Raw genomic sequence first — 15327 nt, 5'->3', positions numbered from 1 at the left:
CCACTCGGCCTCCGATTTGGTGGGCGGGGCCGCTCGGCCTTCGATTTGGTGGGCGGGGCTCCTCGGCCTCCGATTTGGTTGGCGGGGCCCCTCGGCCTCCGATTTGGTTGGCGGGGCCCCTTATCCTCTGATTTGGTGGGCGGGGACTCTCGGCCTCCGATTTGGTGGGCGGGGACCCTCAGCCTCCGATTTGGTGGGCGGGGCCCCTCGGCCTCCGATTTGGTTGGCGGGGCCCCTCGGCCTCCGATTTGGTGGGCGGGGACCCTCGGCCTCCGATTTGGTGGGTGGGGCCCCTCGGCCTCCGATTTGGTTGGTGGGGCCCCTCGGCCTCCGATTTGGTGGGCGGGGTCCCTCGGCCTCCGATTTGGTGGGCGGGGACCCTCGGCCTCCAATTTGGTGGGCGGGGACCCTCGGCCTCCGATTTGGTGGGCGGGGACCCTCGGCCTCCGATTTGGTGGGCGGGGACCCTCGGCCTCCGATTTGGTGGGTGGGGCCCCTCGGCCTCCGATGTGGTGGGCGGGGCCCCTCGGCCTCCGATGTGGTGGGCGGGGCCAGGCCCCTCGGCCTCCGCTTTGGTGGGCGGGGCCGCTCGGCCTTCGATTTGGTGGGCGGGGCTCCTCGGCCTCCGATTTGGTTGGCGAAGCCCCTCGGCCTCCGATTTGGTTGGCGGGGCCCCTCGGCCTCCGATTTGGTGGGCGGGGACTCTCGGCCTCCGATTTGGTGGGCGGGGACCCTCGGCCTCCGATTTGGTGGGCGGGGACCCTCGGCCTCCGATGCGGTGGGCGGGGCCCCTCGGCCTCCGCTTTGGTGGGCGGGGCCAGGCCCCTCGGCCTCCGCTTTGGTGGGCGGGGCCGCTCGGCCTTTGATTTGGTGGGCGGGGCTCCTCGGCCTCCGATTTGGTTGGCGAAGCCCCTCGGCCTCCGATTTGGTTGGCGGGGCCCCTCGGCCTCCGATTTGGTGGGCGGGGACCCTCGGCCTCCGATTTGGTGGGCGGGGCCCCTCGGCCTCCGATTTGGTGGGCGGGGCCCCTTATCCTCCGATTTGGTGGGCGGGGACCCTCGGCCTCCGATTTGGTGGGCGGGGACCCTCGGCCTCCGATTTGGTGGGCGGGCCGCCTCGGCCTCCGATTTGGTGGGCGGGGCCCCTTATCCTCCGATTTGGTGGGCGGGGACCCTCGGCCTCCGATTTGGTGGGCGGGGACCCTCGGCCTCCGATTTGGTGGGCGGGCCGCCTCGGCCTCCGATTTGGTGGGCGGGGCCCCTCGGCCTCCGATTTGGTTGGTGGCGCCCCTCGGCCTCCGATTTGGTGGGAGGGGACCCTCGGCCTCCGATTTGGTGGACGGGGACCCTCGGCCTCCGATTTGGTGGGTGGGGACCCTCGGCCTCCGATTTGGTGGGCGGGGACCCTCGGCCTCCGATTTGGTGGGTGGGGACCCTCGGCCTCCGATTTGGTGGGTGGGGCCCCTCGGCCTCCGATGTGGTGGGCGGGGCCACTCGGCCTCCGATTTGGTGGGCGGGGCCGCTCGGCCTTCGATTTGGTGGGCGGGGCTCCTCGGCCTCCGATTTGGTTGGCGGGGCCCCTCGGCCTCCGATTTGGTTGGCGGGGCCCCTTATCCTCCGATTTGGTGGGCGGGGACTCTCGGCCTCCGATTTGGTGGGCGGGGACCCTCGGCCTCCGATTTGGTGGGCGGAGCCCCTCGGCCTCCGATTTGGTTGGCGGGGCCCCTCGGCCTCCGATTTGGTGGGCGGGGACCCTCGGCCTCCGATTTGGTGGGCGGGGCCCCTCGGCCTCCGATTTGGTTGGTGGGGCCCCTCGGCCTCCGATTTGGTGGGCGGGGTCCCTCGGCCTCCGATTTGGTGGGCGGGGACCCTCGGCCTCCAATTTGGTGGGCGGGGACCCTCGGCCTCCGATTTGGTGGGCGGGGACCCTCGGCCTCTGATTTGGTGGGCGGGGACCCTCGGCCTCCGATTTGGTGGGTGGGGCCCCTCGGCCTCCGATGTGGTGGGCGGGGCCCCTCGGCCTCCGCTTTGGTGGGCGGGGCCAGGCCCCTCGGCCTCCGCTTTGGTGGGCGGGGCCGCTCGGCCTTCGATTTGGTGGGCGGGGCTCCTCGGCCTCCGATTTGGTTGGCGAAGCCCCTCGGCCTCCAATTTGGTTGGCGGGGCCCCTCGGCCTCCAATTTGGTGGGCGGGGACTCTCGGCCTCCGATTTGGTGGGCGGGGACCCTCGGCCTCCGATTTGGTGGGCGGGGACCCTCGGCCTCCGATGTGGTGGGCGGGGCCCCTCGGCCTCCGCTTTGGTGGGCGGGGCCAGGCCCCTCGGCCTCCGCTTTGGTGGGCGGGGCCGCTCGGCCTTCGATTTGGTGGGCGGGGCTCCTCGGCCTCCGATTTGGTTGGCGAAGCCCCTCGGCCTCCGATTTGGTTGGCGGGGCCCCTCGGCCTCCGATTTGGTTGGCGGGGCCCCTCGGCCTCCGATTTGGTGGGCGGGGACTCTCGGCCTCCGATTTGGTGGGCGGGGACCCTCGGCCTCCGATTTGGTGGGCGGGTACCCTCGGCCTCCGATTTGGTGGGCGGGGACCCTCGGCCTCCGATTTGGTGGTCGGGGACCCTCGGCCTCCGCTTTGGTGGGCGGGGCCCCTCGGCCTCCGATTTGGTGGGCAGGGTCCCTCTGCCTCCGATTTGGTGTGCGGGGACCCTCGGCCTCCGCTTTCGTGGGTGGGGCCCCTCGACCTTCGATTTGGTGGGCGGGGCTCCTCGGCCTCCGATTTGGTTGGTGGGGCCCCTCGGCCTCCTATTTGGTGGGCGGGGACCCTCGGCCTCCGATTTGGTGGGCGGGGACCCTCGGCCCCCGATTTGGTGGGCGGGGCCCCTCGGCCTCCGATTTGGTGGGCGGGGCCCCTTATCCTCCGATTTGGTGGGCGGGGACCCTCGGCCTCCGATTTGGTGGGCGGGGACCCTCGGCCTCCGATTTGGTGGGTGGGGCCCCTCGGTCTCCGATGTGGTGGGCGGGGCCCCTCGGCCTCCGATGTGGTGGGCGGGGCCAGGCCCCTCGGCCTCCGCTTTGGTGGGCGGGGCCGCTCGGCCTTCGATTTGGTGGGCGGGGCTCCTCGGCCTCCGATTTGGTTGGCGAAGCCCCTCGGCCTCCGATTTGGTTGGCGGGGCCCCTCGGCCTCCGATTTGGTGGGCGGGGACTCTCGGCCTCCGATTTGGTGGGCGGGGACCCTCGGCCTCCGATGTGGTGGGCGGGGCCCCTCGGCCTCCGATTTGGTGGGCGGGGCCCCTTATCCTCCGATTTGGTGGGCGGGGACCCTCGGCCTCCGATTTGGTGGGCGGGGACCCTCGGCCTCCGATTTGGTGGGCGGGCCGCCTCGGCCTCCGATTTGGTTGGTGGGGCCCCTCGGCCTCCGATTTGGTGGGCGGGGACCCTCGGCCTCCGATTTGGTGGGCGGGGACCCTCGGCCTCCGATTTGGTGGGCGGGGCCCCTCGGCCTCCGATTTGGTGTGTGCTCTGCCTGGGGCCCCATATGCTGCCTGGGGCCCCTGTGCTCTGCCTGGGGCCCCTGTGCTCTGCCTGGGGCCCCATGTTCTGCCTGGGGCCCCTGTGCTCTGCCTGGGGCCACTGTGCTCTACCTGGGGCCCCATGTTCTGCCTGGGGCCACTGTGCTCTGCCTGGGGCCCCATAAGCTGCCTGGGGCCCCTGTGCTCTGCCTGGGACCACTGTGCTCTGCCTGGGGCCCCATATTCTGCCTGGGGCCCCTGTGCTCTGCCTGGGGCCACTGTGCTCTGCCTGGGGCCCCATATGCTGCCTGGGGCCACTGTGCTCTGCCTGGGGCCCCTGTGCTCTGCCTGGGGCCCCAAATGCTGCCTGGGGCCCCTGTGCTCTGCCTGGGGCCCCTGTGCTCTGCCTGGGGCCACTGTGCTCTGCCTGGGGCCCCATATGCTGCCTGGGGCCCCTGTGCTCTGCCTGGGGCCCCATATGCTGCCTGGGGCCCCTGTGCTCTGCCTGGGGCCCCTGTGCTCTGCCTGGGGCCCCATATGCTGCCTGGGGCCCCTGTGCTCTGCCTGGGGCCCCTGTGCTCTGCCTGGGGCCCCATGTTCTGCCTGGGGCCCCTGTGCTCTGCCTGGGGCCACTGTGCTCTGCCTGGGGCCCCATATGCTGCCTGGGGCCCCTGTGCTCTGCCTGGGGCCCTATATGCTGCCTGGGGCCCCTGTGCTCTGCCTGGGGCCACTGTGCTCTGCCTGGGGCCCCATAGGCTGCCTGGGGCCCCTGTGCTCTGCCTGCGACCACTGTGCTCTGCCTGGGGCCCCATATGCTGCCTGGGGCCCCTGTGCTCTGCCTGGGGCCCCATATGCTGCCTGGGGCCCCTGTGCTCTGCCTGGGTCCCCTGTGCTCTGCCTGGGGCCCCATATGCTGCCTGGGGCCCCTGTGCTCTGTCTGGGGCTTCTGTGCTCTGCCTGGGGCCCCATGTTCTGCCTGGGGCCCCTGTGCTCTGCCTGGGGCCACTGTGCTCTGCCTGGGGCCCCATATGCTGCCTGGGGCCCCTGTGCTCTGCCTGGGGCCCCATATGCTGCCTGGGGCCCCTGTGCTCTGCCTGGGGCCACTGTGCTCTGCCTGGGGCCCCATATGCTGCCTGGGGCCCCTGTGCTCTGCCTGGGACCACTGTGCTCTGCCTGGGGCCCCATATGCTGCCTGGGGCCCCTGTGCTCTGCCTGGGGCCATTGTGCTCTGCCTGGGGCCCCATATGCTGCCTGGGGCCCCTGTGCTCTGCCTGGGTGTAGGACACTGGTGACGTCACTTATCTCCGGACATTAGCTCCGGACATTAGCTCCGGACAAAGCCACGGAAGTTGGCACAAATTGCAGGAAGTAGTATTCTAGGCAATTATATATTAGATATTCATAATATTCAACAACATAACTTATAAAAAAGTGTTTATTTATTTGTACAGTGTATACACATAATAAATATACAACATGTACAGTATGTGCCGTGTATATGCAGCCACCTCACCATTCCTGGATTATGCACATTGGGGTCCAACAGGTGAGACCCACATATCTTATACATTTTAAATGTACAAGATGGGAATACCCATTTAACAAGTTTTGGTTTGGAGTTTCCAATCAAAAGTTTTAATGAATGGTCAAGACAAACTGCTTAATATTATGCAAAATATTATGTCAAATATGAGATGTGTATATCTAAGGAAATTTTTTCTCACATTTATCAACCCATTGTGACATCCAGTGGTTTAATAGAGGTAGTGCTACATACTATAGTAAAGTTATTGAAGATAAATAACTTCTAAGTATATTGTATACACATAGGCACATGTATATACACTACGTGTGTGTGTGTGTGTGTGTGTGAGTACATATACATATATTTATTTATTACATATACATAATTATAATATACTGAAAATGTTTTTAATGACTGCTAGAAAATGTTGTCTAAGTCTTATTTTAATAGACATTAAAAAATGTATCCTACATTTTTCCTTAGTTAAAGTGGTTTTTGACTACTGGACAAACCCATGCTTTATCAATTCAGTGCCTCATAGAGAATAAAAACAATGTACTGTATATTCGCCTCCTGCAGTGGCGCTTTTCCATCAATGTGGGCTGTTCAAAGTAGGTAATGTAATATTGTTGTGTTACATGATCACTGCAGCTGCAACTTTTACTATTTCAGCAGAGCGGATGTCCGCACGGATGTAATATTGATCAGCTGCAGTCAATCAGTAGCCGCTGATTGAATGCAGTGGTCAAATTACACAACAATATCACATCATCCACCAAGAATAGCAGCTCCGACAAGGGAAGAATAGTACCTCTGTTAGAGGAGAGTATACATTACTTTAGGTTGGCGTCACTACTGAGAATGACCTAAGAGACTATTGTGCCTGGTACCCACTGAGGAAACCCATGCAAACACGGGGAGATCATACAGACTCCTTGCAGATGTTGTCCTTGGTAGGATTTGAGCCCAGGTCCTGAACGAGGCAAAGCAACAGTGCTAACTACTGAGCCACCGTGCTGCATCTCATCATTCATCCAACAGACTACCAATGTTATTATTATTTAGAAGCATAGGAAAATTTGTGAATGAAGGTGATGCAATATCTGCATGTAGCTGAACTGTGGCCCCAGAGTCAAAACTACTGCAATCCATTTCAGAATGGCTGTATATTTACTACAGTCTAAATATACGATGCTAATATAACATACTAAATATATAGTCTGTCTGAATGGCTGTATATATTAAGCTTTCTTTGTGAACGTTTAAGCACAAACTCTGCCCACTTAGATTGATAGCACCTCCTCTCTGCTACTGCTGAATTCTCACACTGTTCAGTACAAGCTGCACTTGGACTCATGCGCTCTCTCACTCTAGCTGGACTCATAAAAGCTCCTCTTAATAACAAAATAAGACAATCATTACAACATGGATTTTACAAGTTGAGTTGAAAAAAAAGAATTAACCCATACAGTAACACTGTGAAGAGAAAAAGACTGAATTGTTTGTGAAATGTGAGCAAAGATTGTTAATGCAAGCTCTGTTACCTTCACTACATGCATTTCCAAAATCTGGACAGCAGTCTTTGTTTGCAGAACAATACTCATCGCAGTAGCAGTCTACTCTCCTGCAGGCACTGTTCACTCCTTTACAGCACATCACTGGGATTGAAGTGCAGCGTCCTATACAGAAAACAGAAATGTCACATAATTCGCTATTTGTTAATAGTCAATTAAAGGGAACCTTTCACCCCCAAAATCGAGGGTGAGCTAAGCCCACCGGCATCAGGGGCTTATCTACAGCATTCTGTAATGCTGTAGATAAGCCCCCAATGTAACCTGAAAGATGAGAAAAAGAGGTTAGATTATACTCACCTGGGTGGGCGGTCCAATAAGGTGGGCATTGCGGTCCGGGGCCTCCCATCTTCATAGGATGACATCCTCTTGTCTTCACTCTGCGTCTCCGGCGCAGGTGTACTTTATCTGCCCTGTTAAGGGCAGAGAAAAGTACTGCAGTGCGCAGGCGCCGGGAAACGTCAGAGAGGCCCAGCGCCTGCGCACTGCAGTACTTTGCTCTGCCCTCAACAGGGCAGACAAAGTACACCTGCGCCGGAGCCGCAGCATGAAGACCGGAAGAGGACGTCATCTGATGAAGATAGGAGGCGCCGGACCGCGATGCCCATCGGACCGGACCTGGACCGGAAACGCCCCTGGGTGAGTATAATGTAACCTCTTTTTCTTATCTTACATCGGGGCTTATCTACAGCATTCGAGAATGCTGTAGATAAGCCCATGATGCTGGTGGGCTTAGCTCACCCTCGATTTTGGGGGTGATAGGTTCCCTTTAAAGGATCTCTCAGTAGGAGTACTGCTCTCCCTGAGAATCTGCCTCCAGTGCTTAATACAAATGAAAGGAGGCATTCCAAGCGTGAGAGACATGTAACCAACACAGAACAGGAGAACTGAAATCTGTCTTCTTACAAACACACTTTCTGGATCTCTCACAGCTCTGCTGTATTGTAACATTATTGCACCCATGTCTGCCTGTGAGATGGATTAAAGGTTTTTTATTCTGTAGTACGGTCAAAACGTTTCGGCCTGGTATGGCCTTCATCAGTAACGTACAGCAGATTAACTGAGCGTCCACTCAGTGGATGTGATGGTCCTATGATTATCTGGGTAGTGCCTTTACTGGCAAGTAGAAAGCACGTCAGCATGCTGATGGAGTGCGGGTCTATGCGCGGTGTCCACCGCTGTCAAAAGTGCTGCCCGGGCACAGTTAATCTGCTGTACGTTACTGACGAAGGCCATACCAGGCCGAAACGTTTTGACCGTACTACAGAATAAAAAACCTTTAATCCAAGTTGAGTGCCAGGTTCTTTATAATTATATGCATCTGGTTTGGGAACCTACCTGTGCACCATAATAGCAGTGCTCACGTGTTTTGTTTCACTGTGCCTGTGAGATGGAGGCTAAGAGGAACCTGCAGATGTGTCAGTTACAATCGCACACAGCTCTGCAGTGAGATCAGGAGAGCAAAGAGCGGCCATTACACATCACACTGGTAACACCGGTAACCATTACACATCACACTGGTAATGCCTCCTTTTATTTATAATAATCTCTGGAGGCAGATTCTCATGCAGATCAGTGTCCAGCCCATAGCGGTGAGCAGCTCATGTACATATAAAAAAAACACAGATTTCTCTGAAATAAGACATCACATTGCAGATATCAAGGTGTCATTTAACTCAGCTTCCTATGACCTATGTGCCCATCTATACGGCTTAGGGGGATTGATCCTGCTGACAGATTCCCTTTAATACTTAGCTCTATACTTTCCTTTATCTTTGAGAATGTAAGGTTCAAATTGTCTTTATATTTGCTTTTCTTTGTTGAAAAAAGTGATTATTTATTCATTATATAGTTCTTTACCTTGCAGATTGTTAACACTTCTAGTAGGGCCTCATTCAGACAACAGTGTTGCACGTACATGTTGTATAAATTTTTTTTTTCGTACCCATTATAATCTATTGTGCTATTCATATGTTTGTTTTTTCCAGCAGCATGGATGAAAATGGCCAATTCAAGTGTAACATAGTAACATAGTTAGCAAGACCGAAAAAAGACATTTGTCCATCCAATTCAGCCTATATTCCGTCAGAATAAATCCCCAGATCTACGTCCTTCTAAAGATCCTAATCACTGTAAGATGCAATATTGTTACGCTCCAGGAAGACATCCAGGCCTCTCACGAAAAACATGTATGGCTCATGGATGGCATATGTTTGCCATCCGTGTGCTGTCAGTATGTAACATTACAAATAATAGAATAAGCTTTGTAATTTATTTTTATTATTTAAGCTTTATTTCTTTATCTATCTATGAAAATCACTGATGACACACTAATGATAAAAATGGACACAAAGACCACAAAATGATTCAAAACACCACTTTTTCGCATAAGTGTTAAAACCTGGACGTGAAAAAAAAAAATACTTGATCCCAGTACATCTATGCTGGGGTCCACATGTGTCAGTGTAAACCTTCGTCAGGGGGTGGTGTCAGACTGGAATCATATGGCATAAAAAAGTAGCTGCAGCCAATAGGGTGAGACCGGATGTATAGTGACGGATCCACCTCTGTGTAAGCCAGGAAGTCCACTGGCACTCATGTCATGCGACCTGCGGCACTAGGCTACAGGGGAGCCATGTGAGCCGACATCATGGGGGCACCTATAGATACAAGGGCCGGAGGACTGACAGGACGCTGGACGCACATCCGTACAGCACCAATCTAGCTGTATGGGAGGACCAAGATGATATAATCCGTCACAAAAAGAGTATTAGTATATAGAAATAGAGCAATAGTAATAATAATAATAATTTTTATTGATATAGCGCCAACATATTCCGCAGCACTTTACAATTAAGCGTGGACATGTACAGACAATAAATTCAATACAAGTTAAGACAATTTAAACAGTGACATTAGGAGTGAGGTCCCTGCTCGCAAGCTTACAATCTATAAGGAAATGGGGGGACACAATAGGTGAAAAGTGCTTGTTATTTCAGGTCTGGCAATTATAATTAATAGGGATTTTCATATAAAGCTGCATGATCCGGTCATCAGCCCGTGTGTTTAAGTGCAATAGTCAAGTATCAAGTGCAGTTATCATGTGCATGGAGGGTGTGGAGACAGATGAATAGTAGGGTGCAGATTCAGAATCATATTTGGAAGGAGGGAACAGGACAAAGTTAGTTTACTGAGTAGTTGATGTGGTAGGCTTGTTTGACGAGATGGGTTTTTAGAGTGTGCTTGAATAGGTCGGGGCTAGGTATCAGTCTGATCGTCTGGGGAAGTGCATTCCAGAGAGCTGGCGCCGCACGAGAGAAGTCTTGGAGACGGAGGTTCGGACTACAGGGGATGTTAGTCTTAGGTCGTTTGTAGAACGGAGGGCACGTGTAGGGCGATAGACAGAGATGATAGAGGAGATATAAGGCAGTGCAGAACTGTGGAGAGCTTTGTGGGTGAGAGAGATGAGTTTATACTGGACCCTATAGCGAATGGGTAGCCAGTGTAAATGACTGGCGCAAGATGGAGGCATCGGTGAAGCTGCTGGACAGAAATATGACCCTGGCTGCTGCATTCAAGATGGATTGGAGAGGAGAAAGTTTGGTAAGAGGGAGACCGATCAGAAGAGAGTTGCAGTAGTCCAGACGAGAATGAATAAGAGTGACAGTAAGAGTCTTAGCAGTTTCAAAGGTGAGAAAAGGTCGGATTCTGGAGATGTTTTTAAGATGCAGGTGACAAGAGCGAGTGAGTGATCGGATATAGGGAGTAAAGGAAAGTTCGGTATCGAATGTGACCCCAAGACAGCAGGCATGCTGCTTGGGAGTTATGGTTGAACCCTCCAGGGTAATTTCGATGTTGGGTAGAGTGAGGTTAGTAGAAGGGGAAACACAAGAAGTTCCGTTTTGGAGAGATTTAGATTCAGATAGAGGGAGGACATGATGTTAGAGACAGCAGACAGACAATCCTTGGTATTTTGAATTAGGGTAGGGGTGATGTCAGGGGAAGAAGTGTATAATTGGGTGTCATCAGCATAGAGGGTGAGGTATGAATCTCGAATGCATTATGACAAATCTAGGAAGCAAACAATAATTGGATTATATTTTCAGCACCAGTGCATTGTGACCTGCCTAAAAAGCATGCCAAACAATAATAATGTATGACATTGCCATATATAGAGAGTGAATAATACACATGTGTAGTTGGGGTTCAGGAGCTGGGCCCCTTCCACACGCAACAGATGTGTCTTTAACTGCAACTACTACAGCTTGCTCTAATTGCTGCTGTTTAACCATTTAGATCCCACTATCAACCTCTAACAGCAGCAGTTAAATGGAGCCGCCGCCAGTACGTGCACATGTATTGGGTATTGTGTTACCATGATGTATCTACCCCAGCACTCACTTAGCTCCTTTGGCAAAAATAAATGTACTGTTCTCAGAGAATGGCAACACAAACTAACTGTATTTAATTTTTTTTTTACAAACTTCAGAATTTGTTTAAGAAAAATAATTTCATCCCACTTGGAATTTTTGACCATTTTTCAGTACATTGTATGGTAAAATGAATGGTGTAATTCAAAATTAAAATAGCCCCATCATCCCTATCCTGGTATGCATGGCCACCACATCCCTATCCTGGTATACATAGCCCCCTCATCCCTATCCTGGTATACATAGCCCCCTCATCCCTATCCTGGTATGCATGGCTGCCTCATCCCCACCCTGGTATGCTTCTCCCCCTCCATCAACCTCCCGGTGTACATGGTCCCCTGATTCTGTTAGCAGCGGGTTAATCAGCGTGATGTCCACAACGAGCAACAGAGAATGTTCATTTATTGAGAACTAAGAACATTCAGCATACAACATGAGAATAGGATCAATCTGGTTTCTGAGAGAGAGATATGCTGTTACTTTCAGTTTCAGTTCCACACACAAGAAAATGTGCTCACAGGGAAGGAGGAGTTACATCCTGTCTGTAAATGAGGACTTCTTTTTTTTTTTTTTCTAACTTTGTTGAGATGTGAACAATATGCATGCAGATATATAAATCACATCATATTAACCAAACAATAGTTGTTGCAATACATACAGATCAATATGCATTAGGCCAACAGATTCCTATTCAGGTATGCATGGCCTCCTCATGCCTATCCTGGTATGCATGCCCCCCTCATCCCTATCCTGGTATGCATGGACCCCTCATCTGCATCCTGGTAGGCATGGCCCCATCATCCCCATCCTGGTATGCATGGCCCTCTCATGCCCATCCTGGTATGCATGACCCAATTATCCCCATCCTGGTATTCATTGTCCCCTCAACCCCATCCTGGTATGCATGGCCCTCTCATGCCCATCCTGGTATGCATGACCCCCTCATCCCCTTCCTGGTATGCATGGCCCTCTCATCCGCATCCTGGTATGCATGGCCCTCTCATGACCATCATATTATGCATGCCCCCCTCAACACTATCCTGGTATGCATGCTCCCCTTATCCCTATCCTGGTATGCATGGCCCCCTCATCCCCATCATGGTATGCATGGCCCCCATCAGAGAAACATAAACCATTCTACTTACCTTCTCTGCGCTACATCGCAGCATTCTGTTCTGATTCCTGCAGCTGATTTCAGCTTGTAAGCAGCGAATGACAATAATGTGCTGCTTACAAGCCGAGGACAGCTGCCGGAATACTCACTGATCTCCACACTCGGGACTATAGGAGTGTAGAGCAGTGAATATTCATTTCACTTTAACAGCGGGCAAACTAACCGCAGCCGCAGGCAAAGTAGCTGCAGCCGCAGGCTTCCTGCGGCTGGGAGATTACATGTGCCTGCTACTAAAGGGAATAAATATTCACTGCTCTCCACTCCCATGGGCATGGGGAGCAGAGAATATGCATTCTCTTTAATAGCGGGCACACATGATTGTCAGGCAGCTGCAGGATGCCGGCGGCTGTGGCTACTGTGCCTGCTATTAAAGAGAAATGAATATTCACTGGTCTTCATGCCCATGGGAGTGGAGAGTAGTGAATGTTCATTCCCTTTAGTAGTGGGCACACGTGATCTCCCAGCCGCTGGAAGCAGCGGCTATTCTCACTATTAAAGTGAAATTAATATTCACTGCTCCCCATGCCCATAGTCCGTCCTATCTCTCATCACCAGCTTCAGTGCATAGAGGTGGGCGTGACTATGGGCATGAGGAGCAGTAAATATTCATTTCTCTTTAGCAGATGGCACAGGTGTTAGCTGCAGCAGCTGGCTTCTGCCTCCTGTTACTCACTGCCCCACCGCTGCCGCTCACCCACCTCCCCATCCACAGACACACACCAGGGGCAACCAGACTATAAGGTGCACCCCCCATTTAACTACAAATTTTGGGAGGAAAAAAGTGCAACTTATAGTCCTAAAAACATGGTATGCCCCAAAATCATATCAATTAAAACATAGACTCAGAGCACAAAAAACAAGCCCTCGCGCAGCTCCAAAGTTGAAAAGTGTCGACATGCATAAAGTATTTTTACAAAATTTCTGAATTTTTTTTCACCATTTAAATTAAAAAAATCTATGAATACTTGGTATTGCTGTAATCATACTAACCTGGAAAATCATATGGTCAGGTCATTTTTACAATAACATGAATGCTGTAAATAAAAAACCCAAAAAACAATTGAATTTTTTTTCCTTGCTTCGTATACATCATTTGATAAAATGGATAGTCAAAACTAATTGTATCTGTATAATCATAGTGTATAGAGATAGTGTAATCTGAGTATAGAGAAAGTAAGGCACTTTATACGAAGTTATTTATCTCTTGTTCAAAATATTTTCATATCTACATCTGTCTCTTCAGTGTACAATAATTTTGCAGATTAATCACATCCTGGCCCCTGCCCTGCTCCACTAATACCCTATACAATTCTCCCCTTCTTACCTGTAAAGTCACTCTTCCCAGTACTGGTAAAGGCAAAGATTAAGATGAGTGATAACTTCATGGTCGAGGAAAGGCAACTAAGCAAGGGTGGGAACGATTCCTTCTTAAAATGAGAAATGAAGAATAATTCAATGCCTTTTGGGAAATATTACACGTCATAGTGTGGAATTTGAAACAGGTATCATCTAACAACCTTATTGTACAGGGGATAAAATGCCGAGGAAAAAGCTTTCACAAATAATAATAGAGTAAGCCTCCACCCATTATTATAGAATATTTGGTTTATAAGTAAAAAAATACATAAAAGACAGGATAACTGTGTCCTTTATTGCAAAGCAAATGCATGTCTAGTACTCCTATGATTAGTGGCTCCACAAGGTTTCAAGAAATGTCTGTGCCATATTTTTTAGCTTTCAGTTTCTTAGATTTGGTTGTGACAATTTTTTGGTGTCCAGATATTTTGTACTATTAAAATAACAGTTTTAACAATCTTCCAACATAATAAAGAAACTCAAGCTCTGATGAAAGAATTTCTTTAACCCCTTTCTGACATCGCACATAATAATCCGTCCCTGTGCCCTGGGCCTATTTGACCAGGGACGGATTATTGCATCATTTATTTTAATGCGACACTGCGACCGAAGTTGCAGTGATCGCATTAAATTTCCGGCACCATCTTACCTCTGGGTAGATGGAGTCGTTATCCTGGGAGGTGTTGCCGCTCTTCCACAACTACAATCCCTGTGATTGGCTGTTCAATTCTGAACTATCAGATTGCCTGAAACACTGATGTCCCAGCCTGGCCTGGACCCACTCTGGTGCGATCGACGACTACATCGATCACCCAATCACAGGACACAGCCACAGTGGGACTGTGCTGAGCCCTGGCTGTTACCTGCCTAGGATTGGAGCTGACTGTGACTGCACTGCACGTCCTCACAGTAACTGAGTATTTGTGCAGAGCGGTCACACTGCCAGATCTGCGCTGTGCTGGGCCTTGTGGTTTCACAGAAGCCTGTGACACCACAATCCCTCACTGCTGAAGAACAAAGAACAGAGAAGAAACAAGACAGGACAGAGGAAAGGAGACAAGTGTAAGTGCTTTGATCCCTGATCCCTCCCCATTCTCTCATCATCTACCCCAATTCCCCTCTTCCCCCTTCCCATTCTTCCTACCTTCCCCCTCTTTTTACCCCCACTACCCCTTTGCGCCACCTCTGTGCGCACATCCAGCAGCCGCCAAGCTTTGATTAGTGACGCAGTTCACTCATCAGAGCTCGTGCTGCTGTTTTCCACTTTTCTTTTTCACCCCCCTTTGCGCCACCTCCGTGCGCACATCCAGCAGCTGCCGAGCTTTGATTAGTGACACAGTTCACTCATCAAAGCTTGTGCCTGCTGTTGTACACACTTTTCTTTTTCGCTACCTCCGTGCACACATTCTGCAGCCGCCGAGCTTTAATTAGAGACGCAGTTCACTCATCAGAGCTCGCGCCTGCTGTTTTACCCACTTTTCTTTTTCGCCACCTCCATGTGCACATCCAGCGGCCACCGAGCTTTGATTAGTGATGCAGTTAACTCATCAGAACTCATGCCTGCTGTATTACACACTTTTCTTTCAATGACCTTTTTTTCTCCCCATTGCTGCTTTTTTTTCTTTTAGCTTTTTCTTTTCAAACAAAAAAGTTTACACCAAGCACTCTCTCACACACACAACTAAATACAATACTGACACAATCACCGCATACATAAAAAAAAATGTTTATTAAGTGGAGGAAGCTTGTACTTTCCTTGCATCCGAAACTGATAGCG

The 15327-nt window shown here is 51.8% G+C and overlaps 1 protein-coding gene across 1 annotated transcript in view; it reads right to left on the bottom strand.

Moving 5' to 3' along the window:
* Positions 1–13610, bottom strand: part of LOC143803970 (uncharacterized) — a 55459-nt gene extending 41849 nt beyond the window's left edge. The window contains exons 1-2 of the mRNA XM_077281720.1: positions 13519–13610; positions 6564–6698 (exon numbers count right to left, since the gene is read on the bottom strand). Coding sequence (XP_077137835.1) covers positions 6564–6698; positions 13519–13579 — 196 coding nt within the window. The 5' untranslated portion in view covers positions 13580–13610. The remainder of the gene's footprint in view (positions 1–6563; positions 6699–13518) is intronic.
* Positions 13611–15327: the final 1717 nt, after the last annotated feature.

This window comes from Ranitomeya variabilis, chromosome 2 (genome assembly GCF_051348905.1).
Source record: "Ranitomeya variabilis isolate aRanVar5 chromosome 2, aRanVar5.hap1, whole genome shotgun sequence".
NCBI lineage: Eukaryota > Metazoa > Chordata > Amphibia > Anura > Dendrobatidae > Ranitomeya > Ranitomeya variabilis.
The sequence above is the reverse complement of the archived record's forward strand: the minus strand, read 5'-3'. Positions and strand labels throughout refer to the sequence as shown.